General features: G+C 33.4%; 2 protein-coding genes across 6 annotated transcripts in view; one reads left to right on the plus strand and one right to left on the minus strand.

The window, feature by feature from the left end:
* The window catches only part of LOC114326358 (eukaryotic translation initiation factor 4 gamma 3), a 394,838-nt gene that overhangs the window by 202,450 nt on the left and 165,066 nt on the right, over positions 1 to 27,322 (plus strand). For all 4 annotated transcript variants that reach the window (XM_050641529.1, XM_050641532.1, XM_050641538.1 and 1 more), the window contains one exon: positions 25,773 to 26,048. In XM_050641529.1, coding sequence (XP_050497486.1) covers positions 25,773 to 26,048 — 276 coding nt within the window. The remainder of the gene's footprint in view (positions 1 to 25,772; positions 26,049 to 27,322) is intronic.
* On the minus strand, positions 1,847 to 18,106 carry LOC114326359 (dynein light chain Tctex-type 5-B-like). Of its 2 annotated transcripts, none has more exons than XM_028274699.2 (4): positions 17,924 to 18,106; positions 3,508 to 3,828; positions 2,393 to 2,600; positions 1,847 to 2,117 (listed from the first exon to the last, which is right to left on the minus strand). In XM_028274699.2, the coding sequence occupies exons 1-4, from the start codon at positions 18,090 to 18,092 to the stop codon at positions 1,868 to 1,870; spliced, it is 948 nt and encodes a 315-aa protein (XP_028130500.1). In that variant the 5' UTR covers positions 18,093 to 18,106; the 3' UTR covers positions 1,847 to 1,867. The 2 variants fall into 2 exon arrangements, with proteins under 2 accessions (XP_028130500.1, XP_028130499.1); XM_028274698.2 differs by having other exon boundaries at positions 1,847 to 2,120.

Below are 27,322 nucleotides of genomic sequence, written 5' to 3' on the forward strand. Positions count from 1 at the left end.
TTTTAAACAAAAAAATGGCCTTTACTGCTTGATTCCTTAGCATAATTTATTTAATTAGAAGGCTACAAAATAAAATAGTGTAATATCGAAACGAATTGCAAACAATAAAAATTACGAGTGGACTTAAACAAAATTGTCTAATATCGGGTATTATGCCCAAAATCATCAATAACCGTTTGCATAGGATTTGGAAGGGAAAGGAACACATTTTGAATAAAAACTTGAAGGATACGTTCATATTCTTCACGAAGCATGTTTTGAAGTTCTGCAAGACTTTCTGGCTGGCCTGGTTGACTTCTAACCCTACGATGAAGTTCATCCCAAAGATGTTCGATGATATTCAGAATGGGTTGTAGGCTGGCCATTCTAGAGTATTAATTCCTTCTTCTCCCAAGTAATTTTTCACGATTATCATGCATAAAGACGAAATTGTCCCCAATAAATGGACCAAATGGAATTACTGCTTCTGCCAAAACATTCTCTATATACTGGTGAGCAGTCAGGGGGGCCATTGATGAAAATAAGTTCAGTTCGAGCTTTAAATGAGATTTCAGCCCGAACCATGACACCACCACCGCGAAACTTTCTTCTCTGGGATACACAAGCTTGGACATATCTTTCATTTAAAAATAGAACTGTAGGGGTTGCATACCAAATATTAATTTGTTGCCATCTACATACTAACGAAAGATGATCGTTCACGTTCAATACCAACAAACAGTGTTACAAATCCATTGACTCCTGAGCAGAAATTATGCCTGCTTTTAAGGTATGTATTTCCATTACTATTGACTACATCAAACTCAAAAACACTTTACCACCGCAATAAACCGTTGACAGAATGTTTCTTGTCGTATTGGCTACCGCATTCAATATGCCGGCACCGTCATATTGCGTGCGATGGCTCCCAACGCTTTATTGAAAACCACTGCTATCGTTGTGCGTGGTAGTTTTTTTATGACGTCATTCGCCGCAATATTGCGTTCGCAATTTGCAGGCACTGCTTTCGAGTATCTTTCATTAAGGCGTCTTCTAACCGTTCTCTCACTTACATTCACATTTCGAACCTCCTGCAGACGGTTTATTGCAGCAATTGCAGTGAAATGGAGAGTTCTTAAAAGTTCCATCACAATAAAACGATCATCTCTTTACGAGGTAACTCTTCTACGATCGGAAAAAAGCGACGGAATGCTCTCAGTACTGTATTTCTCGGAATACCTAAAGTTTCGGATACATAAACTTGACTTCTTCTGTCTCGTACCAATGCAATAATTCGAGCAACATCTACTGTAGATAACACCATATCTTAATTATTCGCTTAGTCGAAATCCACGTTTGAAAAACTAAATTACTGTTTGATTAAATGTTAACTTAGAAGATAAACAGCGATTACAGAAAACAACAACATAAACGTCAAAACTAAGTCACAAATTGTCAAAATCAAGCATACATGATCGCAATAAATATTTAAATTGAGACGCAATATGAAACAGTGCATAAAACTTCCGATGAATTTTTATTTTCGGAAATTTATAGGGTGGCCACTTTTTTGCCGGTCGGTGGATTATCTACTTTACTTTTCTAATTTGTTGTTCACATCTGTTTGTATGAGTCAGTTTATATTGAAGAAACCATTTATTGTTCTTATTTTTTTGGGTACAGAGGTCGATTAGTCGGTTCCGTTATCAACTATACCTAGTTTCTTCTCCATAGTTTCTCTTTAAAAGTTTCTACCCTAAATAATTTTCATAATTATGAATGTAATATAATAATCATCTACACACATTGTGAATATTTTTGTGTATAATTTGATTTCTTTATGTTAAATAAAAGTCTGCACTTATAAACTTCCTGAATATATATTACATTATTCATAATACAAACCAAAACAGAGTGCAATTCCAAAAACAAATGGATTCTGCAACGTGTAACATGAATAATTATCTCGATCAGAATCCCATAGAAATCTGCATGTGCATAGTACACCTTGGTTATGTTTTTCTCCGATTGTGACTAGGCTAATAATTCTATATCTATCAAATTCCATTTGTTTCACCTTCGCTCTGATCGTATTGGAAGCCCATTTGGCCAGTTTTATACACTTCTCAGGGTCGTATCTACTAAAAATATAGTTATACTAAAATCACAACAAAGATGCACTAGAAATAAACAAACCAAGACAGGTTTAATGTTACGAGGAGTGCTCCCGAATCATGATTTACAATGTATAAACTTTGCAAATCATGATTGTGGATTTACAATGTACAGTACATTGTAAATCATGATTTGGGAGTGCTCCTCAGAACATTCAACATGCCTTGGTTTGTTTATTTCTAGAGTATCTTGATTGTGATTGTAGTATAGATAAAATAGTGTGAATGTAGTTACTTACTTAAGATCTTGTAGCGCTTCTTCCATAACTGACTTTAATACACTTTCAATCTTTTGATGGTTGAAAGGTTTATCGGAATCCAGTTTATATGTGTTCATAAATCGAGCCATGATAGGTTTATCTAAATCATACTTATTGTTCATAAATCGAAGACGTCTATCTCTGTCTTCAGCTCCAACACTGTCACCTCTTATATCTATTACTTCACCTAAATAAACCGGGTAAAGTATGATATCAATTATATTCACTACTGTAAGATTTATGATCATCAGCAAAAATAAAATTAGAGACGCCCAACTGCTTATCATAGAGAAGGCTAGGAGTGTATTTAATAACATGGCAAAACTCTTCAAAAGCCACAACCTTAATCTGGAGATAAAAGTAAGGCTCCTACGATGTTATATCTTCTCAATATTGTATGTACTACGGACTTGAATCCTGGACACTCACTGAAGCGATGGAGAAAAAACTTGAAGGCTTCGAGATGTGGCTATACAGGCGAATCCTAAGGATATCATGGACAGACAAGATAACCAACGAGACCGTACTACGAAAAATGGCGAAAGAAAGAGACGTCATGTATACCATTAAAAGGAGAAAGTTAGAATATCTCGGACACGGAATGAGCGACACATAAAACGGCACTAAATACAGATTACTGAAGGTAATACTTCAAGGCAAAGTATTCGGAAAGCGAGGAATTGGGAGAAGAAGAATATCATGGTTAAAGAACCTGAGAAAATGGTTCTCCGCAACAACAATTAATTTAAAGCATCAGTTAATAAAATAATTATAGCCAGAATGATCGCCAATATTCGAAACGAATAGGCACCAAAAGAAGAAGATTATTAATGTTTACTTCCTCCTCATTTAAACCACTTAACACCTACAGAATTAAAAAAACATCCAGGAGTCGGATTTTTTTGACCAGGTGTACAAAATACTAAACGTACTTTGAATTTGGCAATTGAATAAAAAAATGCTAGTGTAAAAATGGAATTATATGAAGAAAATATAGATAAGAGACTACTGAAAAAGTGCTAACAGCAATAAAAGTGACTAATAGATAAAAGCTCAAAGAAAAGTGATTAATTAAGAATGATATCTTAAGTTACCTAATACGTCTTTAGCTCTCTCAAAGCGTTTCTTCTTTTTTTCTTCAATTAGCAATTGACTGCTAAGACCAAGGACGTCTAGACCTGATTGTTCTCCTTTGGCAATTTGCATGGACGAGGATTTCACCAAGTCTTCCAAAGAATCTTGTGACACACTTAAAACGTTCATAACATCGCTTTCCAGTTTTCCCATTGTTTCTTCCTCTAGTGTTTCTTGATAGTCAAATTCTTTAGCTTCCTCTGTCCCCTTAGTTTCATCGGTATCAGAAATTTTTCGGACCTCTGGAATTTCAGTGGCATCATGTTGATCGTCAGTTAAACCTGTAAACAAAAAATTGTATATCAATTATCATAATAAGGAAAATTATTTATGATTTTGTTACTGTTACAATACGACAGGGTTAAATAATTTTTTTAGAAATATTGTTGAAGATATTAATGAAGATAAGCTTCCAATACCTAGCAAATCATAAGAGATACATACACTGCGGTGCAAAAAAATGGATCCACTAAAAATTTGGTCATTTTTGAAGTTTCGAATTTCCTAAACCTGTTGTTCGATTTAAGTGATTTTTTTACTACGTTATAGCCTTATTCATTGACAATATCGCTGTAATAATATTGTTGCTAGACAGTCAAACTGTCATTGTATACCGGGTGTACGAATCAAACTGTGTCTTTTTCTCAAAGTTCGCATCACCCTGTGGACTATTCTAGCATTTATAAAATACTGAAATTAAAACCTAACTATGGCCCCAGGTTTTCTTAACATTTTGTCTTTGGATTCATTCGCTTTTATTAGATAATAAAAAAGTTAGGTACTTTAACAACTTGTGTTATGTTCGTCATCAGTACAGGGTGTTTCTAAATAAGTGTGACAAACTGTAAGGGATAATTTTACATGAGAAAATAATGACAATTTGCTTTATAATCACATGTCCGCAAACGCTTCGTTTCCGAGATACGGGATGTTCAATTTTTTTACAAACTGACGATTTATTTATTGCTTTAAAACCAGTTGAGATATGCAAATCAAATTTGATGGGTTTTAAGATGTAGTTATTGCACATTTTTTGACATACAATTAAGAATTTTATATTCACCATTGGCGCGCAAACGGGTATTATGACCGATAATATTACCCGTACGCACGCCAATGGTAAATATAAAATTCTTAATTGTATGTCAAAAAATGTGCAATAACTACGTCTTAAAACCCACCAAATTTGATTTGCAGGTCTCAACTAGTTTTAAAGCAATTAATAAATCGTCAGTTTGTAAAAAAATATTGAACAAGTTGAATAAGTATCTCGGAAACGAAGCGTTTGCGGACATATGATTATTAAGCAAACTGTCATTATTTTCATGTGTAAAATTACCCCTTATAGTTTGCCGCACTTATTTCAAAAAAACCCTGTACTGATGACGAACATGGCCAGTTGTTAATGAACCTAACTTTTTGAAGTTATACTTCTTTACGCGCGATGAGGGTGAATTTTTATATGTTAAAACCAGGCACATACGCATCACCCAGGCGCATACGCGCATTATAACTTTGTTCTGATTGGATGTTCAAATGACATGTCAAAAATTATCCAATATGGCAGCTGTAGGACAGCTGTGGTTTGGAGGAAAAGGTAAAGGTAAACAAATGTATAATATATTAGTTTTATTGTTGTGAGGACAGAAACAAAACAGTTTATAATATTGTAGTGACTTTTAAATAGTTTTTAAAAGCAACAGGTACGTAATAATTGTTAATGTATCATGAGTATAAACCTACCTGTTTGATCTGCCAAAATACATAGTATGTAATAATGTAATACTTTTATTTATATAATTTGATTACCATCAATATTCACCTAATATATTGTTTTCTTACTATATGTTTTGTTGTATTTTTTTTTCAATTCTAAATCATTTCAATTCAAAATTAAAATAATTTGATCAATTTTCAAAATATCACAAGTTTAATGACGTTCTACACCTTCGGCAAAGAATTAAGGATTTGCATGAAATTTTGGTATGTTATAGTTTACTTCAAAAAACTAAAACTTGATTTTTTAAAAAATGTTTTACCGTGCCGTTTAATTACTATTAAGGGTCAAAGTTAAGTTTTAACATGGGCTCTTATGGGAATTCTTAAAAAGTTAATAACTTTTGACCCAAATTTACGATTTTTAATTATTTGTGCTTAAATTAAAGGTATTTTTGTAAGGAATAACATATTAAAAAATGAGGATTGTTTACCGTACCATTATTAAATAAAAGTGAAATTACTGTTTCGAAATTTAACGAAGTTGGTAGTAGTGAGATCAGCTGCACTCATAATTATATCCGAAACGTACGTGTCAATCACATGACCTCGGTGGTCTAGTTGTTGAGCGTTCAGTCAGAGTTCGAAACGTCCCGGGTTCCAATCCTCTACGATTCATTTTTTTTTTAGTTGTTTTAATAAAAATTTTTTGAAAGTGGTAGATAAGAAAGTTAGTTTAATATTTAAATAGAATACAATTACTTCGTTAAAATTATATAATAAGCTAGAATAACGTATGGTCCTAAAGTTTTGGGAAAAATTTCACCTGGTCTGACTGAGAAGCAAAATGCATTTAACAAAGAAGGCCATGGAATTGAAATGTCATCAGTTATTGACATTTAATAAACAAAGCAGAATATTTTGGTTTGTGCTCTGCAAAATGTCTTATAAAATTAATATTCGTCGAGGTGTTTATAATATGGTTGGGCGAATGTCGAAACGAGATATTGTTAATATTTATCGAGATCAAAACATAAGCAAATCGACAATTTATCGCACAATCAGAGAATGTGAAGAAGGGATACCATATGTTAACTTACGTAAAAGTGGCCGACCGCGGATTTTGAACCATATAAGAGAGGCAAGACTGATTGAAGCAGCTAAGAACAAAATTGGGGTCTCACAGCGAAAACTGGCCAGAAGATTTCATGTTGGAAAGACTACAATATACAGGACCCTATCGAGTAACAATATTATCTACCGGAAAAGAAGGAAAGCTCCAAAATACACAGAGGATCAATTAGAGAGAATTCCGAAATGTTGCCGCGCGTTAAGGCGAGTGCATTTCGTCAACAAGTTGATCGTGATGGACGATGAAAAATATTTTACTTTGTCCAACTCTGAGATGAAGGGTAACGATGGGTTTTACACGAACGATTACGAAAATGTACCTGATGAAATAAAATTCAAAAGTAAGAAAAAATTTGAGGACAAAATGTTGATATGGTGTGCAATTTCTGAGGCTGGCTTTATCTCATAGCCCTACATTGGTGCTGTTCGAGGCGAAGCCTTAAACGCAAATATTTATTAAATAAAAATGTATACCATTTTTATTCAGTTGCAATGCGAAGGCAAAACAATCTTACTTTTCAATTAGAATACGGAGTGCAGTCCAGTCCCTTGAATCGCGATTTTCGGCTCTTATTGGAGCCTTCATCGGAAGGAACGTAGGCACTGTTTTCCATATTTTAACTGATTCGTATCGAGAGGTTTTCCCACCCATTGCAACTGAAGTGATGATAGTAGGTGGCTAGCGCCATCTGGCATTGAAAGACGAAGTAGTTTTCAATCCTAATAGTAAATTATTAATATTGAAAATATTAAAAATATTACTAAAAGATTTTTAAATTGAAAACTTATTGGTACACTTTCCTGGTGACACCTCCAAGACTTCTACAATTTGCAAGTCAAATGGATGCTGCAGTGAAGACGAGAGGGAAGGAATTCTACACTATGCAATTCACATCCCCCGTCTGCAGCTGGTAAAGTTCCAACGGAAAAATGCACCTAGTTACTCTACGGAGTAATACGACTATAAAATAAAAATGTATACCATTTATATTCAAAGATGTCTCTCTAAATTGCTTCAGTTTGTGAACACACATCATGCAAATGATCAAATAGTCTTTTGGCCAGATCTTGCTTCATGTCATTACGCGAGGATCACAAGGGACTGGTACGAAACTAACAACATTACCTTTGTACCGAAAGCAGACAATCCCCCCAACCTACCTCAGGCTCGTCCAATTGAAGAGTTCTGGGCAATATTAAGTCGGAAAGTCTATAATAACGGATGGGAAGCACAAAATCAGGAACAGTTAAGACGCCGCATATATACAAAAATTAGAGAAATTGACGCCGAGGTCGTCCAAAGGATGATGCAACGTGTCAGGGGAATTATAGTCCTGTCGCCAGGGGGGGTACAACGGCCTCGTTAATTCAGATGGACTTACTCAAGGTTTTTTTATGTATTTTGACCCGTAGAACACGAATTTTTTGGGTAACAGTTGATCCGGATGTCGATAAGATTGTTATAGACCAAGAACTTGAGGAATCAAATAACAGCGATTTTTGGCAAAACAAAACAATATTTTGTATTTTTTGGGCCATTTTAAGTAAAAAATATTTCTACAAGTTTTTTCGTAGGATGCACAGTTTTCGAGATAAACGCGGTTGAACTTTAAAAAAATCGAAAAACTGCAATTTTTGAACCCGAATAACTTTTGATTAAAAAATAAAATAGCAAGTCTGCTTACCGCATTTGAAAGTTGAAGTCAAATTATATCGGTTTTGATTATTTGCATTGGTAAAAATTTATTTTTTTATTGTTTAACAAAGCTATAAACACGTAGGGTTTCCCGTGCTTTTACATGCGTTTTAACGCATGTAACGTAGAAATAGTCTTGATTGCACTAGTACCTATTCTACCTACTCGTTCGATTTTAAATGAGAAATCATAGAAACATCACTCACGCACTAGTTGTTTGTAGCTTTGTTTAACAATAACACAATAAATTTTTAGCAATGCAAATAATCAAAACCGACATAATTTGACTTGAACTTTCAAAGGCGCTTAGCAGAATTGCTATTTTATTTTTTAATCAAAAGTTATTCGGGTTTAAAAATTGCAGTTTTTCGATTTTTTGAAAGTTCAACCGCGTTTATCTCGAAAACTCTGCATCCTACTAAAAAACTTGTAGAAATATTTTTTGCTTAAAATGACCCAAAAAATACAAAATATTGTTTTGTTTTGCCAAAAATCGCTGTTATTTGATTCCTCAAGTTCTTGGTCTATAACAATCTTATCGACATCCGGATCAACTGTTACCCAAAAAATTCGTTTTCTACGGGTCAAAATACATAAAAAAAACTTGGGTAAGTCCATCTGAATTAACGAGGCCGTTGTACCCCCCCTGGCGACAGGACTATTATTAGGCAAATCGAAAATAATGGTCCCTTGTCTGTCATTTGAATTTTGATTTATAATAAGGATAGTTAAGTTAAATTGTTGAATAATTTAATAAAAATATAAGATTATTGTGGTCAGAGTTATATGCTTTTGAAATTTTTCCCAAAACTTTAGGACCATACGTTAGTCCACAATCAAGGTGATGCGAACTTTGAGAAAAAGACAGTTTGATTCGTACACCCGAATTCGAAACTTCAAAAATGACCAAATTTTTAGTGGATCGATTTTCTTTGCACCGCAGTGTATATTATAAACAATAGAATAAATACATATTATTAACTAATTTTGATGTTTGGGACAGAGTTATATAAATTTGAGTGGATTTCAGAGGATCATTATTTTGATTTGTATTTTGATCAATTTGACGGTACCTGTTTCAATTACAATTGACCTGCAATCAGAAAGAAAACTGAACTTTTGATTAATTTCAATTAATCAAAATTAATACTAATTAATTCCTTCTCTGCGTTACATTACACTTTCCATGCGATCTCTTAAGGACCTTATTAAGTTGTTACGTAATAAGGTCATCTAAGGACCCGAACCCTGCGTTTGAGCTCATCCCATAGGTGTTGGATGGGAATCATATCAGGACTCAATTGGAGCCAGTCCATTATTGTTATATTAGTGTTGGCCAGGTAATATTTCGTAATCCGCGCTGTCTGACATCGAGCGTTATCATGCATTACCATGAAGCCATTGCCTATGTAGCAAGCGTAAGGAACAAGAATATTATCTTGGAGAATGTCAATAAATTACTTTTAATGGGAAATAAGCCACAATTTTACCAAAAAAAAAAAAATGATTTTATTAACGTTTCGAAGCCCAAATCGGGTTTCGTTGTCAAAATACAAAATACATACTACTTAAATAAACAAAAATGTTGTTGCTAAGTAAAAAAATTCTTCTAATAATTTATTTAATCTGACTCATTTATATTGGCAATTCAGACGTATATTATACATTTTAAATTAGAAGACTTTAAAATGATATCGCCAATATTTATGAGTTGCGTTCCTGGGACGACTTTACTAAAAGATAGTTTATATTTTAGTATTACTTATTGTATATCTATGTAATATTAATATTATTTATAATTTAAACATATTAAAGTCGGAATTTGGTATTAGTTTTTTGAAAGTAAATTAAACGTAAGACCAAATACTTACGATGTCGGGATAGTATCAAGAGGTTTTTTCCTGGTTTTCCCTCGTGATTTACTATGGAATCTCTAACGCGAGAATTTTACCGTCATCGTTGCATTTGGTTGTCTTTTTAAAGACAGATCACATGCTATGATTTTTTTGTTACGAATATTCTTGAGTTGGGATTGATTTCATGTAATCGAATGAACTATCTTTTAGTAAAGTCGTCCCAGGAACGCAACTCATAAATATTGGCGATATCATTTTAAAGTCTTCTACTTTAAAATGTATAAATACGTCTGAATTGCCAATATAAATGATTCAGATTAAATAAATTATTATAAGATTTTTTTACTTAGCAACAACATTTTTGTTTATTTAAGTAGTATGTATTTTGTATTTTGACAACGAAACCCGATTTGGGCTTCGAAACGTTAATAAAATCATTTTTTTTTGGTAAAATTGTGGCTTATTTCCCATTAAAAGTAATTTATTATAAAATAAAAATGCCATGAGAACAACATTGGAGAATGTCCTTAATTTAACGATCCGTTATTAAACCCCCTCCGCGACCACCACCGTGCACGAGCACAAGCTGTTTTTCCTTACTAATACCACAGTATACAGGGTGAGTCATGAGGAACTGTACATACTCCTACCTCGTATAGAGGCCCCTATGGGGAATAACAAATGACCATTAAAAAGTGTCTGCTCCCATTGTTTAATAATATACAGGGTGAGTTTCGCATTTTGACAGAACTTTGTATTCGTCATAATTTTTGAACGGTCAGATCGATGTGTCTCTTATTTTGGTCAATCGTTACACTATTGCCACCTAATCAACTGATTTATTCAAACTAGAAAAAAATCAGGTCCGGCTTTAAAAAAATTAGTTCGTTTGTGTCTTAGAAAAAATTTCACCCTGTATAAGCTTTTTGAAAACTCTAATGTGAATTTTACAAATTAGACAAATAGGCAATTAAAATAACATATTTATTTTTTTCCGCACACGATTGCTTAATTTTTTATAAAAAAATCAAATTTGATTATGAATTAAAAGTTTGGTAAAGTGAACCATAGATTTAACAAAATTAACTTTTTTTACCAAAATTAGTTTTTTTTTAACAAATATTTAATTTATCTTACCACCAATCAACTGATTTATTCAAACAAGAAAAAAATCAGGCCCGGATTTAAAAAATAGGTTCGTTTTGGTCTTAGAAAAAATTTCACCCTGTATACGCTTTTTGAAAACTCTAATATGATTTTTACAAATTAGACAAATAGGCAATTAAAATGGCATATTTATTTTTTCCCCACACGATTATTTAATTTTTATAAAAAAAAATCAAATTTGACTATGAATAATTAAAAGTTTGGTAACTTGAACCATAGATTTAAAAAAAATAACTTTTATTACAAAAATGAATTTTTTTTGAACAAATATTTAATTTATGTTATCACCCAATCAACTGATTTATTCAAACTAGAAAAAAAAATCAGGCCCGGATTTAAAAAATTAGTTTGTTTGGGTCTTAGAAAACATTTCACCTTGTATAAGTTTTTTGAAAACTCTAATATGAATTTTACAAATAAGAGAAATAGGCAATTAAAATGGCATATTTATTTTTTCCCCACACGATTACTTATTTTTTTTATTAAAAAATCAAATTTGACTATGCATAAAAAGTTTGGCAGTTTTTGCATAGATTTAAAAAAATTAACTTTTTTTACAAAAATTAATTTGCAAAAACAACGTTTTTCTTAAAATTAAAAGTTTTACCATTTTTTTTTTTTTTTTTTTTCTATAACACGTCTAGATCTAAAACTTCCCATAACACTTCTTTTGGTGGACTCTATAGTTTAACATAGACGTGATCAAATTGATAAATTTTAAATTTTTCCACCTAATTTTTGCGATTTACAAGTTTGCAACTTTTACAAGAAGAAGACTGAAAGTCTACAACAATTTTCATAGTCTTCACAATGGTAAGAGGTATGTGCTGTAAAAATTTCAGAAAAAAAATATTAAAATGGAACAGAGTTCTAGCGAGTTAAACCGCGAGTTCATTTTTTTTTCATTTTTAGGTTAAAATTCCGATTTTGACAAATTTGATTTTTTAATAAAAAATTAAGTAATCGTGTGGGGAAAAAAATAAATATGTCATTTTAATTGCCTATTTGTCTTATTTGTAAAATTCATATTAGAGTTTTCAAAAAGCGTATACAGGGTGAAATTTTTTCTAAGACCAAAACGAACTAATTTTTTAAATACGGACCTGATTTTTCTCTAGTTTGAATAAATCAGTTGATTGGATGGTAACATGAATTACTTATTTGTGCAAAAAAAATAAATTTTTGTAATAAAAGTTATTTTTTTTAAATCTATGGTTCACTTTACCAAACTTTTAATTCATAGTGAAATTTGATTTTTTTTATAAAAAATTAAGTAATCGTGTGCGGAAAAAAATAAATATGCCATTTTAATTGCCTATTTGTCTAATTTGTAAAATTCATATTAGAGTTTTCAAAAAGCGTATACAGGGTGAAATTTTTTCTAAGACCCAAACGAACTAATTTTTTTAAAGCCGGACCTGACTCTTTCTAGTTTGAATAAATTAGTTGATTAGGTGGTAATAGTGTAACGATTGGCCAAAATAAGAGACACATCGATCTGACCGTTCAAAAATTATGACGAATACAAGTTTCTGTCAAAATGCGAAACTCGCCCTGTATATTATTAAACAATGGGAGCAGACACTTTTTAATGGTCATTTGTTATTCCCCATAGGAGCCTCTATACGAGGTAGGTGTATGTACAGTTCCTCATGACTCACCCTGTATAGAGGTTCCACAGTAAAATCACTCTTTTGTCGGCGCTTTGATCTCAGGAAGTAATACCGGCAGTACGCAATTGGTAATTCACCAGTGGTGGATGCGGGTTTTCCCTGTTAAAAGCCGTACGTTTCTATGCGAATAACAATGCGAGAGTGGGGCAAAAGCGACTGCCAACATTGCGCGGTCGCCATGCGCGACTACAGATTTTACTTCCAATTTTTCGGAGAGTGGTTCTACTGTCCCTCTTTATACTGTGCTAATACCACCCCAAAATATACACGAACCACCTCCATAGCTTAAGCCCGTAAGCCCTTGGACTGCAATAAGTAGTGGACGGATGACAGTCCTCTGACTATAGCCCTCTCGTAATAACGCAATTACCTGGGCCGCCTTCACTGGTGGCCCAATTTGCATAACACAATAATTATTTTGTGGAAGCTCTAGAATAGACAATATTTTTTGCATTAGTTGTTTTAATTCGAAGTAACACAACATAAAATTACTATTACATAAAAAGCATAAACTACAATCCATTGAGCGAGTCAACTTTGCTCGCTAGTGTATTAATATTTTGATTAATGGAAAATAACCCAATTAACTGCAGTCTACATTGATTCCAACATATCTACATAAAATTCATTTAAGAGACAATCCATATTGTCAATGTGGAGAAATAGGTGATGCTGAACATATGATTTTAAATTGCCCTCTAATACAAATAAATATAAATATGTTTATAAGTAAATTATACAGATGTAAAAATATAACACACCCAATAAATTTAACATATACAGGGTGTCCCGAAAAGAATGGTCATAAATTATACCACACATTCTGGGGTCAAAAATAGTTCGATTGAACCTAACTTACCTTAGTACAAATGTGCTCACAAAAAAAGTTACAGCCCTTTGAAGTTACAAAATGAAAATCGATTTTTTTCAATATATCGAAAACTATTAGAGATTTTTTATTGAAAATGGACATGTATAATTCTTATGTCAGGAACATTTTAAAACAAAATTATAGTGAAATTTGTCCACACCATAAAAAATTTATGGGGATTTTGTTCTCTTAAACCCCCCCAAACTTTTGTGTACATTCCAATTAATTCAGTATTATGGTACCATTAGTTAAACACAACGTTTTTAAAACTTTTTTGCTTCTTAGTATTTTTTCGATAAGCCAGTTTTTATTGAGATGCGGCTTCTTTTTCAATATATTTACGTAAAAATTTTATGGGGGTTTTGTTCCTTTAAACCCCCCTAATGTTTTTGTACGTTCCAATTAAACTATTATTGTGGTACCATTAGTTAAACACAGTGTTTTTAAAACTTTTGTCTCTTAGTCTTTTGTTCATAAGTCACCTTTTATCGAGATGTAGCTTTTTTTTCAAAATATACCTAAAAATGTAAATTATAAATAAATTTTCAGATTATTAACAGGTCTCTATAACCGTACTTAACCATATACAAATATGTGGTGGATTCGACAAATATTCAAAATATCTCGATAAACACTGGCTTATCGAAAAAGTACTAAGAAGCAAAAAAGTTTTAAAAATAATGTGTTTAACTAATAGTGCCACAATAATAATTTAATTGGAACGTACACAAAAGTTTGGGGGGGTTTAAGGGAACAAAACCCCCATAAAATTTGTATGGGGTGCACAAATTTTACTTAATTTTTTTTTTAAGATATTGCTGTCGTAAAAATGCCACATGTCAATTTTCAATAAAAAATCTCTGAGAGTTTTCGATATATGAAAAAAAATCGATTTTCATTTTGTAACTTCAAAGGGCTGTAACTTTTTTTGTGTGCACTATTGTATATAGGTAAGTGAGGTTCAATCAACCTATTTTTGACCCCAGAATCTGTGGTATAATTTATGACCAATCTTTTCGGGACACCCTGTATATTATCACAAATTAATAATACAGAATTAATGCAATTATTTATAGAACATATTAAAAATATAAAAATCAAATTATAAACTAACTAACGTAAAGGCCGAAATTAAAATATATTATAATATATAAGTAAACCTGTGTTTTTGCCTGATGTGGTATTCCCACTGACCAGTGGTCATTCCTTATAAAGTATGTAGAATAAGTAGGATAGAAAATGTTAAGTAGATAGGTATAGGAAAATATATTGTAAAATAAATGAGCAAAATTGGTGAATCGGCGAATGAGCCTTGAATAGTCATACAACTCCAAAGAAAAAAAAACTGCAGTCTACGACCAGTTAAACATCTTCCTAAAAAAAGAATACTCTATAATCTATAACGATGTTTTCTATTAATATATCGTTTGCATTCCTAGACTTACTAGGTATTCTAATTGGGAAATAAGCCACAATTTTACTTGAAAAATGATTTTATTGACACTTGAAGATCGTTATCAAAATACCAAAGTGGAAGTCGAAACGTCAACAAAATCATTTTTCAAGTTAAATTGTGGCTTATTTCCCAATTAGAATAGTAAACTATTATACGCCCTGAAGGACACTAAGGGCCGGTATTTCAACAGCTACTTAAGCTTTTGCTTAGGCAAGCCCATGTCAAAAGTTAAGGAGAAGCTTAAACTGGGTGCCGTATTTCCATCATTTCCTTAACTAAACTGGTCCTCAACTGTCAAGTTAATTGGTTCGGTATCTCTGAATACGTCAAAATGCCAGAACTCACTGTTCTGAGGTAAAAACCACTACTGTTGACATTTAATTTCATCTTGTCGTCTGTATCTGTCTCATTTTTACTTCACTTAATTTTGTGTACATGGTACATGTATTCTTAGTATAGTGTCTATATTTTCTCTGGTTATATGTTTTATCGCCAACCGTCATCAAAGTCATTCATTATTGTACTCATTTGCCCTCATTTGCGGCAGGTAAAGTAACACTTTATTGTACTAAAAAAAGAATGTTACTTTACCTGCCCCGATTAATCAAATTAACCCACATTGAATCACTGGCGGATCCAGGGGGGGTGTCACGGGGGTCATGACCCCCCCCCATAATTGTAAACCCACGTATCCTGGGTTGGTAAGACTATGTGACCTTGCATCAGAGAAAGGTAACTAAATCATCCTCAAGACCCATGACCCCACCCCCAAACAAAATTTCTGGATCCGCCACTGCATTGAATGTAAGTGGTCGATGGTAGTAATCAAATGGCGAGAATTTGAGTGAAAATTTATTTACTTTAATTAATAAAAATATTGTACACAATTTGCGTTAGTAACAATTAAATTTATGTCAAAAAGTGAAATTCTGTAGTATTTTGTAAATATATTCATTTAAAATTAATTAACACTATGTGTTCTTGATAAACATTAATATATTAATATATTTTTTAACATAGTATGTACATTAGCTGTAATGAGTAGGTAAATAAGAAGTAAAAAATTGTAATAATATTATAATAACCAAATTTCACTAATTGGCAATATCTTTAATACATTTACTTTTGATTGAGACTGGCTGAATGACCATAGTCCAAGCCAAAAAAAAAAAATTAATTAAAACTTTACCGATTTAGTAATTATTCAATATTGATAACTATCGATTAAAAATCGAAAGCGGCAATTTTGCAAAAGTAATCTCTCATCACTGTCATGAAATTATTATGACATCTAAAATTTAAAAAGTTCTTAAATTGTAAATTGCAAGTAAGTGTTAAAACCAACATCAAATTATTGTAGAAAGTGAAATTGTAGATAAAATATATTTTGGCATTATCCCAGCTGTCAAGCTTCCAGTACTTCATTTTCCAGTTTTTCCTTCAGGGATTATTAAAATTAAAGATGATGAATTTTATGAAATAATGAAGATAATCAAATTTAAAAAATTGTGTAGGGTTATAATGAGATTTTAAAGAAGTTAAATAAACGACAGGTTTTCATTCAATTTATTTTATAAATTTTATATTATTTTTAAATTATTACAGAGCCCAAACTCTTACGTAGTCAACTTTAAGGTGCGAATCATCGGAATTCAAATTCCAAGTTGATTTCCAATCAAATTATGTTGGCGATAAAATTTTGTATTAACCAGGTCAGTAAAGACTCTTTATCGAACTCGTCTATTACTCGCCTCGCTCGCTACGCTCGCTCTTCTCGTAATATCAAGACTCGTTCGATAAAGAGTCACTTTACTGACTTGTTACATAAATAACTATTATTGTTATTTTGCATAAGCAATAGAAGATCCGTCTTTGTAATTTTGTTTATTGGATATATTCCTTAAAATGTCAAATTAGAATATATTGTTTACTTTTGTAAAATAAATATACCAAGCATTGTAGAAATAAATAATTGTCGTGTGCCTACACCTTCCAAATGCAGTAAGAATTTTATTTTGATAATCGTTAATAATCCAATAATAACGTTATTACGCAAAAGTTGGTTTTCAAAATAACTCAATTATTAATCTATATAGAAATAAACTCAAAAAACAGAAAACAAAATTTAAGCAAAGGCTTAAACCAACTCCGGCGCGAACTTAAAATTATTTGGTTTATGCCTATGCTTAAGCCTCAAATTGAAGTGGAAATACAGGCATATAAGCTTAAGCTCAGGCTTAAAGTAAGTTTTGCCTTAAGTGCGGTTGGAAATACCGGCCCTAAGGATTATGAGAAAGAAGAAGAATAGTAAATTACATAAATGCCACAAAGAAATAGCTTCAGAACAGCATTCCTACATGATTCAATTTTCTGCGAAAATGTTCATTTTTCCTCCTAGTATATCGGTAGTCTACTCCTACTCAGTCAAAGCTCAAAAGCGATATATGCCACAAAAATTGCAGTAAATGGTAACAAATAAGTCTTCAGAACTTCCGGCAGTTCGATTTTATATCTCTCCGCCAATACTCGATAGTTCTTCTGGCGCAATATTTGGGGCAAAGACCGAGTTCACCACCACCACCGTGGTCGCCTATAGTTAGTAGACTTATTGCATTTCACTGTTAACAAATAATAAGATGCAAATAAGAACACAAAACGTCTAAACTCTATAGAGATTCACTAGTAATGTAACAGAGAAATTAAACAATTCGGAATTCTTTTTTAATATTAAAAAAAATCACAAAAGTGATAAACATTACAATTTTAGTTTTAATAGAACTGGGTATTCCTTAATTTTAGTTATTACGTACCGTCGACCGGGGGTTCGGCTTCAAGTTTTTCTCCTTCAGTTTCTGCAGCTTCTACAGTTGCTTCTTTGTTGTCTTCTAGTTGCTTATCCGAAGCTGTTCGTGTTTCTGGAGTAATATTTGTTTCAGGATCGGTATCAGGAGCATTTTCAGAAGGTTTATCTTCTGACATTTTGATAAGCTAAAACTGTCAATATGACAATATTTAATGCATTCGTCTTCTTTTAGTTTCATGGCCTCCACTTCTTAGGTACTTGGTCAGTTCTCGTATTTAGACTGTAGTTGCAAGAGGATCATCTTTTCAAAGGGCCTGGATTTTTCCATATTCCCTTAATATTATGTAGGAGATTGTATATTGAAATGGGGGTTGGACTTCCTGCACTCACGGACAAAAATATTGCATATTCTGAAATTAACGTGTGAAATAAAAATTTTTGTGATGCCCCCAGTGTCATTGAAATAGGATTTCTTCTCCAAATGCGATGTTTTAATGTATCACATAAATGTTATAATCGGATTTAAATTTAAAATGGGCTATATGGTGGCCAATATAATTTTTAAATTGAATCTCATCAAGGTAAGTCTTCACTATTCTACCGACATGCGTTATGATGCATTAACACGAATTTGTTATCCAACATGGCTTCTAAAATGTTTTTAATGTTCATATCCGCTGTCATTCACCCAATCACCTCCACAAGTTCGGTATCTCCTTTCCAAGAAATACCACTCCACATCACTATGTCGCCACTACCAAAATTAACACTCTGTATGAGATTACATCTGGCATACCGTTGACCATGTGGAAGCAAGATTTACAAAACTTCCTCTACAGAAGAATTGTGGTGGTGGTGGCATAGTCCTACGGAACAGTATTGCTTTGAAAGGTCATACCGAATACGTGAAGGTGATTAGGCGAATGCTAACTGATATGGTGATACGTACATTGAAAACATTTTAGATCATGTTTTGCCATTTGAAAACAATATTGGATATGACATATTGGTGCTAATGCACGTCTTCATGTCGCTAGCATAGTGAATACATACCTTAATGAGATTCACTTTAAAAATTATACTGGCCGGTATTTAGCCCAAATCATATTTAAATCCGATTATAGCATTTATGTGATATGTACTTTAAAATATCGCATTCGGAAAATAAATCCTATTCCTATGATACAGGGGGGGGGGCTAAGGATAGCAGCACAAAAAATTTTATTCCACATGCATGAATATGCAATATTTTTGTCCTTGAGTATACAGTGATGAGCGTGCTAATAACCGGCAAAATAGCGCAAAAGATGAAAAACATATTAAACTGTGAGATAAAAAGAAATAAAACTAGTAGAGTTGTTAAATTTAGCGATAGTAACATATAAATTGACATTATATTGAAAATAAAATAAAAATTCCATTTTTAATTCACTTGCAATGCGAAGGCAAAACAATCTTATTTTTCACTTAAAATACGGAGAGCAGTCCAGCCCTCTGAATCGACGATTTTCGACTCTTGTTGGAGTCTCATCAGAGAGAACGTAGGCCTGCTTCTCCATACTTTAAGTAATCAACACCGAGAGTTTATCCCCCACACCGCAACTGACGTGAATGGACTAGGTGACTAGCGTCATCTGGCAATTGAAAGATGAAGTAGTTTTCAATAATAACAATATTATTAATATTTAAAAAATATTAAAAGATTACTAAAAGATTTTTAAATTGAATACTTATTGGTCCATTTTCTTGGTAACACCTCCATGGCTTCTAAAATTTGCAAGCCAGATGGATGCTGAAGCGAAGAAGACAAGAGGGAATTCAAAAAACTTACAATTCACGACCCCGTCTGTTCAGCTGGTAAATTCCAACAGAAAATGGACCTAAGTTACTCAAAGAAGTAACGACCAATATAAAAATAAAATAAAAATTCCATTTTTAATTCAGTTGAAATGCGAAGGCAAAACAATCTTATTTTTCACTTAAAATACGGAGAGCAGTCCAGCCCTCTGAATCGACGATTTTCGACTCTTGTTGGAGTCTCATCGGAGAGAACGTAAGCCTGCTTCTCCATACTTTAAGTGATCAACACCGAGAGTTTATCCCCCACACCGCAACTGACGTGAATGGACTAGGTGACTAGCGTCATCTGGCAATTGAAAGATGAAGTAGTTTTCAATCATAATAACAATATTATTAATATTTAAAAAATATTAAAATATTACTAAAAGATTCTTAAATTGAAAACTTATTGGTCCATTTTCTTGGTAACACCTCCAAGGCTTCTAAAATTTGCAAACCAGATGTATGCTGAAGCGAAGAAGACAAGAGGGGATTCAAAAAACTTACAATTCACGACCCCGTCTGTTCAGCTGGTAAATTCCAACAGAAAATGGATGTAAGTTACTCAAAGAAGTAACGACCAATATAATAAAAATTCCATTTTTAATTCAGTTGCAATGCGAAGTCAAAACAATCTTATTTTTCACTTAAAATACGGAGAGCAGTCCAGCCCTCTGAATCGACGATTTTCGACTCTTGTTGGAGTCTCATCGGAGAGAACGTAGGCCTGCTTCTCCATACTTTAAGTGATCAACACCGAGAGTTTATCCCCCACACCGCAACTGACGTGAATGGACTAGGTGACTAGCGTCATCTGGCAATTGAAAGATGAAGTAGTTTTCAATCCTAATAACAATATTATTAATATTTAAAAAATATTAAAATATTACTAAAAGATTTTTAAATTGAAAACTTATTGGTCCATTTTCTTGGTAACACCTCCATGGCTTCTAAAATTTGCAAGCCAGATGGATGCTGAAGCGAAGAAGACAAGAGGAAATTCAAAAAACTTACAATTCACGACCCCATCTGTTCAGGTGGTAAATTCCAACAGAAAATGGACCTAAGTTACTCAAAGAAGTAACGACCAATATAAAAATAAAATAAAAATTCCATTTTTAATTCAGTTGCAATGCGAAGGCAAAACAATCTTATTTTTCACTTAAAATACGGAGAGCAGTCCGGCCCACTGAATCGACGATTTTCGACTCTTGTTGCTCTATCTCTCATCGGAGAGAACGTAGGCCTGCTTCTCCATACTTTAAGTGATCAACACCGAGAGCTTATTCACGTCAGTTGCGGTGTGGGGGATAAACACAGACCACGAAATCGGCACATTTATTTTGTCCGACAGAATAGACTTAAACTCTCCGAACAGAGATTAAACTCTCATGCGAAAATCAGACTGCTATTTATCACCTGTTATAATTCCTGTCATTTGACATATTCTACATGTTCCACTCATTAAAACTCCCATTTGGTGATAAATAGCAGTCTGATTTTTGCATGAGAGTTTAATCTCTGTTCGGAGAGTTTAAGTCTATTCTGTCGGACAAAATAAATGTGCCGTTTTCGTTCTCTGACTGTTCCAAATTTTTAACCTGTTCCACAATTAAAACTGCCCCTGTTCCAGTGTTCCCATATATCAAAGTTTGTCCGACTAGACACCCTTAAGCTATTAATAAATTTTCAGCTTGCTATTAATCAACTTTTTTTCATACTCGGGATCCAGACCTAATATACTATGGACATTTTCGCAAAAAATGAGATGTATCCAAACTCTTGAATGTTGACTATATACAAAATGATCGGTGCCGCCCAAAATCCCGACAGCCAAAATCCCGACATGCAACAATCCTCGCATAAGTAAAAATTCCGACTTTTGTTTAATACTTTTAATACACAATACTTTTGTTTAGTAACAAAAAATAAAAAACAGATGGCCATAAACAAAAAACAAGAAATAAATGTAATTATATGTTAAAAAGAAACTTATCAAACCTGTCGGGATTTTGGCCGTCGGGATTTTGGGGTAGACCCCAAAATGATGATTTTGTGAAAAAATCAAGTGCTACTCATCGGATATGACGTGCGAGTTGCGCACAACCTACTTGTAACACGCGCAAGAAAAATTATTTTTTTGGTGAGAAACCTCTGATAATGGATTAAATTTGTTTATACTTAAGATAGTGTGACAATTTTTCGTCAATAATATAGTTGATAAGAGTGTTAGTCATATAATGTTATTGTTAGTAGTTATCTTCGGCAAATAACGTTAAGTGATTTTTGAAATAGTTTACTTGATTAATAAATAGATTAGTTTTCCTTTATTGTTATAATATTATATTAACATTAGAATAAAATAATTAAAAGAAATTGAAAGCAAAATCAGACTATAAAATCGTCCAAAAATGTTTGCTCTCGAAAATAGTTATTTAATTGGGAATCGTTTAAGTTTTCTTATTGAACATGACTTTTGTTGCAACATGCATGATTCAGAGTTTGTATACATATCACATCAGTCTAATTCTGAATCGATGCTTGGATAAATAATATTCTATCTATATCTATAACTGAGGTTCCTACAGCTTCTGCCGCTTCTCGCATTTCAACCGCCATCGTTTTCTGTCCATCCATTCGTCTTCTTTGATGGCTCTATCTCTCATGATGTGCCGTACATTTTCTTCCCAGGCCTTCCCCTTCTTTTTTGTTGTGGTATGTAAGTTAAAGCTTTCTTTGGCCATCTATCTTCATTCATTCGTTTCACGTGACCATACCACACTAGTTGTCTTGTTTCAATTCTATCTACACTGGAATATACAGTATTTGTCCTCCTAATATCTTCATTCCTGATGTGATCTTTTTTTGGATGTACCACACGCTCTCCTTAAATAATCCATTTCTACTACTTCTATTCTTTTTCTCTCTTTGTTTCGTGATGTCAAAACTTCTGCCCCATAAGTCATAATGGGCTCTACCAAGGTACGATAGGTTGTCAGTTTAGTTTTTGTCTTATATATTTAGTTAGACCATAGTAGAGAGCTTAGAATGTTTACCGCTTTTCCCTGCTGCATAAATATAATTCAGTCAATTTGTATTCTACGAGCTCCCTAGTGGGAAAGTTTTGGGGTAGTTCTGATTTCTTTCATTTTATATGTATTTTGGGCTGCTGAATCCGAATATAAGGTTTGCGGACAAAATTTCTTGACGGAACGTTGAAAAAATCGTGGAAAAAGCGAAAAATTTCTGTTCTTTCCCGCTTTTTTGCTCAAATCTCGAAAACTATTAACTTTTAGTAAATGGTCTGTTAACAGAAATTAAAGTACTTAAAATTTTCTACCAAGATCACTATTTACTTTTTTTTCAGGCGAACCGTTCGGTCTAAAGTGCAAGTTGAAAATTGCCAATTTTTAACGCTCTCTCCAAAACTTTATTTTTTATTAGAATGCTGTCATTTGATAAATTTCTCCTAGTTTTCTGCACAAATAATACATGTTAGTTCATATGGTATGCCTCTTGTGACAGCTTCCATGAATCCATTGCATCCTAAGAGGCCGGGAATGTCTCTGATTTTCCCTTAGAGCCACAGAAGATCAGGCACAGATGGAGTCACAGTTTCAGTTGGTGTGAACATTTCCTTCGGATCTGTTATCTTGATTTCTGATAAACCTTGAGGTTTTGTCCTTTTAAAATGAATTAGTTGAACAGCTCCGTGACTTCCATAAACCTCAGGCGCGGGTTTAGCTTTTAACCGAGGAATGGATTGGCTAGGAGTTACTGTATGTTTTGGTGCAATACAAGAAATGCCATCCATGACGTGAAAAGTGTGGTATCTGTCGATTGTATGGACGTTAAAATCAGTATATCGTACACGTGTTGTGTAAAGCACGGCTGGTCCATTTTCTGCGGATCGCTTGCGATTGCTGACACTTCCAGACAAGCAACGCCCTTGCTCAAAGTCTTGTCAGTAAGGCCCAGATAATTCGTCTCACCATTCCTTGCAGAGTTGGCCGTTTTCTCTACAAAAAATACGGCTCAAGAAAATAGGTTGATGTAGTTTCCTCTTTGGGATTTGTTCATCCTATACAGAAGCTGTTTGCCTGGAAGTGTCAGCATTCGCAGTCGATCCTCCGAAAATTGACCTGCCGTGCTTTACACAGCAGGTGTACGATAACGCTGATTTTAACGTAGATACAATCGACGGATACCAAACTTTTCACGTCATAGGTGGCATTTCTTGTATTGCACCAAAACATACAGTAGCTTCTAGCCAGTCCATTCCTCGGTTAAAAGCTAAACCCGCGCCTGAGGTTTATGGAAGTCACGGAGCTGTTCAACTAATTCATTTTAAAAGGACAAAACCTCAAGGTTTATCAGAAATCAAGATAACAGATCCGAAGGAAATGTTCACACCAACTGAAACTGTGACTCCATCTGTGCCTGATCTTCTGTGGCTCTAAGGGAAAATCAGAGACATTCCCGGCCTCTTAGGATGCAATGGATTCATGGAAGCTGTCACAAGAGGCATACCATATGAACTAACATGTATTATTTGTGCAGAAAACTAGGAGAAATTTATCAAATGACAGCATTCTAATAAAAAATAAAGTTTTGGAATGTAAAAAGTGGGTTTTGCCGAGACCTTTAAAAATTGGCAATTTTCAATTTGCATTTTAGACCAAAGGGTTCGTCTAAAAAAAAATAAATACTGATATTTGTAGAGAATTTTAAGTACTTTAATTTCTGTTAACAGACCATTTGCTGAAAGTTAATAGTTTTAGAGATTTAACCAAAAATGCAAGAAAAAGCAGAAATTTTACGATTTTTTCAATGTTCCGTCAAGAAATTTTGTCTGCAAACCTCATATTCGGATTCAGCAGTCCAAAATACATATATAATGGAAGAAATCGGAACTACCCCAAAACTTTCCTAGTCAAAACACAATTTTATTGATTTAATATTACTTTTGTAAATACTCCATTGCAGTATTTCCTTCGAATGTAACTTATCATCTTGTTGAATCCATCCAATCTTCGTTACTTCATATGAAGTCATTTCTGGCAAAATAGCCTAACTCCACTCATTTGCCACATAGACCTTAAAATATGTTGTAATGCCGATTGTGAGGTAGGCAATTTATAGGCAGTTGTACTACAACTCCAGTTGAGCCTTGACCTGACTAAATCTATTTAGCTAGTCGATTCTATCAATTTTCAACTGTTGCTAATTTGCTGCTTAAGGGCGCGTCCATAGTGCACGCTGGTTTCCGAGTCAGAAAGCCGAGTCCGTGTGCGAATAATCCTAATAACAGCGGTCAGGTGAACTTTGGATAGCCCAACTTTGGAACTTCGGAAACCAACGTGCACTATGGACGCGCCCTTAGTCTTCCTCATATACAGCATCTTTCTAGCCTCAATCTGGACTTGCCCCTACGTCTATGTCCCACAGGTATTGATCATAAAATTCGTCTGGAATTTCATTCGCTCTTGACAAACGGCTGGCTCATCTTTGCCTACCTATTTTTATGAAGGATATTATTACATCCCTGTCATCTGTTAATTGTTTATATATTTTAAATAACTAAAATATGGTCCTCTCCAGATGCTGTTTTCACATATTGCATAAATTAGTCTTCCTAAGGATCTTTGGTTTGATATGTTTGATCTGATTGTCCCTTTTTTCTTAGTTCTTTTATTCTAAATTAATAAATTGGTATTTTTCAATTTGACATTTTTATGTTTTAGTTAATGATCTTTCCATGATTTTATCCCATTGTAGCTCTCTTGCTCTTTTCATATTCTCAACAGGTACCGCAGTAAAGTATTGCCGATACTGTATAGAAATACAGATGTCAATTATTCGCCCAACACTGTCAAACTTTTGTCCACAAAAATATTTTTTGGTCATAACATTTGCCATAAATATGTCTAATTTTCTCTTATTAAAGTTAATAACAAACCTCTTATAGTTGTTAAAAATTTTCACTCTTTCTAATCCAAAATTGATCTATGTTACAGGCTGGAGCGAAAGAATTCGTATTGCCTTCAGCAGTCACCAAAGAAACGCCGATAGTATCTGCGAATATTGATGCTGTCGAAGTGACGTTATTACCGAATAAGTTACCTAAAGACAGGGAAAGTCCCGTTAAAGGCCGGAAACAGAGGGAGCAGTCATCTAGAGGAAGCGAGACAATTAAGGAGGCTCCAGTGGTTATGGAAAAGGCTCCTCCAGTTACGATTGGCACAATCAAAGAGGTTGTTAGTGATAAAGAATCTTCCAATACGAAAGACGAGGTAAGCAGGTGGTTTCTATCAAAATATTTAACATGAAGTACCGTGTGCAGTTTTCTTCTTCTTCTTCCTCTTTATACGCAATTCTGCTTTTTGATTGGCAGGTTGATGCCTCTATGGAAGGTTGTCACTCCATCTTTTCTTCTCCAACATCCTACTTCTACCGATTGGCGATTTATTTCTTGTTATTTTGACCACACGTGTCTCCCCCATTCTGCTTATGTGGTTATTACATTCTTTTTTCTATTTAGTGTTCATTTGAACACTGTATGCTAAATTTTCTTCTAATGTCTTCACTCCTCTTGCGATATCTCAGCATATTTTCTGTAATTCTTAGTATGTATTCTAATTTTGCCGTTTCTAGTAGTCTTTGTGTTGTGGCTATATCTGGTCTTGTTTCTGATGCATATCATTATGTCATTATTGGCTTTATGAATTCTTGACTTCATCTTAGTGTTAAGGGGATCGGTACAAACCTTCGGCTTCAATGCTACTTAAATGGGATTCATTTTTTTCGAATCCTGAGAAAACTAATAAGTATTTTTGAAAAATTTAAACGCAGAATGAAAGAAGATGTTATTATCGAGGGCCGAAAGACCCTGAAAACTTCTATAATGTTTATTTTAATAAGTTACAGGGGTGCAAAACTAAGAGAAAATGTAGTGTGATTTTAAATTTCAAATATCTCATTCAAAAGAAACTTTTTATTTATTCTAAGGGACTTTCGGCTCTCGATAATAATTTATTCTGTCATATGGAAAGAGAACCATCAAAAACATAAAGTATGACCAAGATTAGCCATTCACCACACCGTGGTCAGTATCTCGAGAAATAAGCGTTTTTTTGGGGGAGTGCCACTCGTCTATAAAGTCACATAACTTTTTTCCTATTGCATATTTTGACTTGAAATTTTTCAGAAAACTTCTTCATGACATATGTTTTATAGCCAGTTGCACCAACAAATAAACGATTGATTTTTTGATTTGGATTGCCCGTTTATTTTAAAATGCGTTGCACCGACCATTACTCGATTAAAACCGACAGTTTTTGATCTATCAAAATTAACCGCCCGATTTTCTGCGGTTATTTAAAAAATCGACTCGTTTTTTACCTGACGTTTGACGTTTATTCTGTTTATGTTGTTAAAGTGTTCTTATTTTATAATTATTATCTAATAAAGTATCATAGTATCATCATAGATTATAATTTATAAAAATGGATTTATCATCAAGTTCATCTTCTGACGATTTGGAAGATTTTTTTTTATTAATGGCTTT

Source organism: Diabrotica virgifera, chromosome 1 (genome assembly GCF_917563875.1).
Source record: "Diabrotica virgifera virgifera chromosome 1, PGI_DIABVI_V3a".
Classification (NCBI taxonomy): Eukaryota; Metazoa; Arthropoda; class Insecta; order Coleoptera; family Chrysomelidae; genus Diabrotica; species Diabrotica virgifera.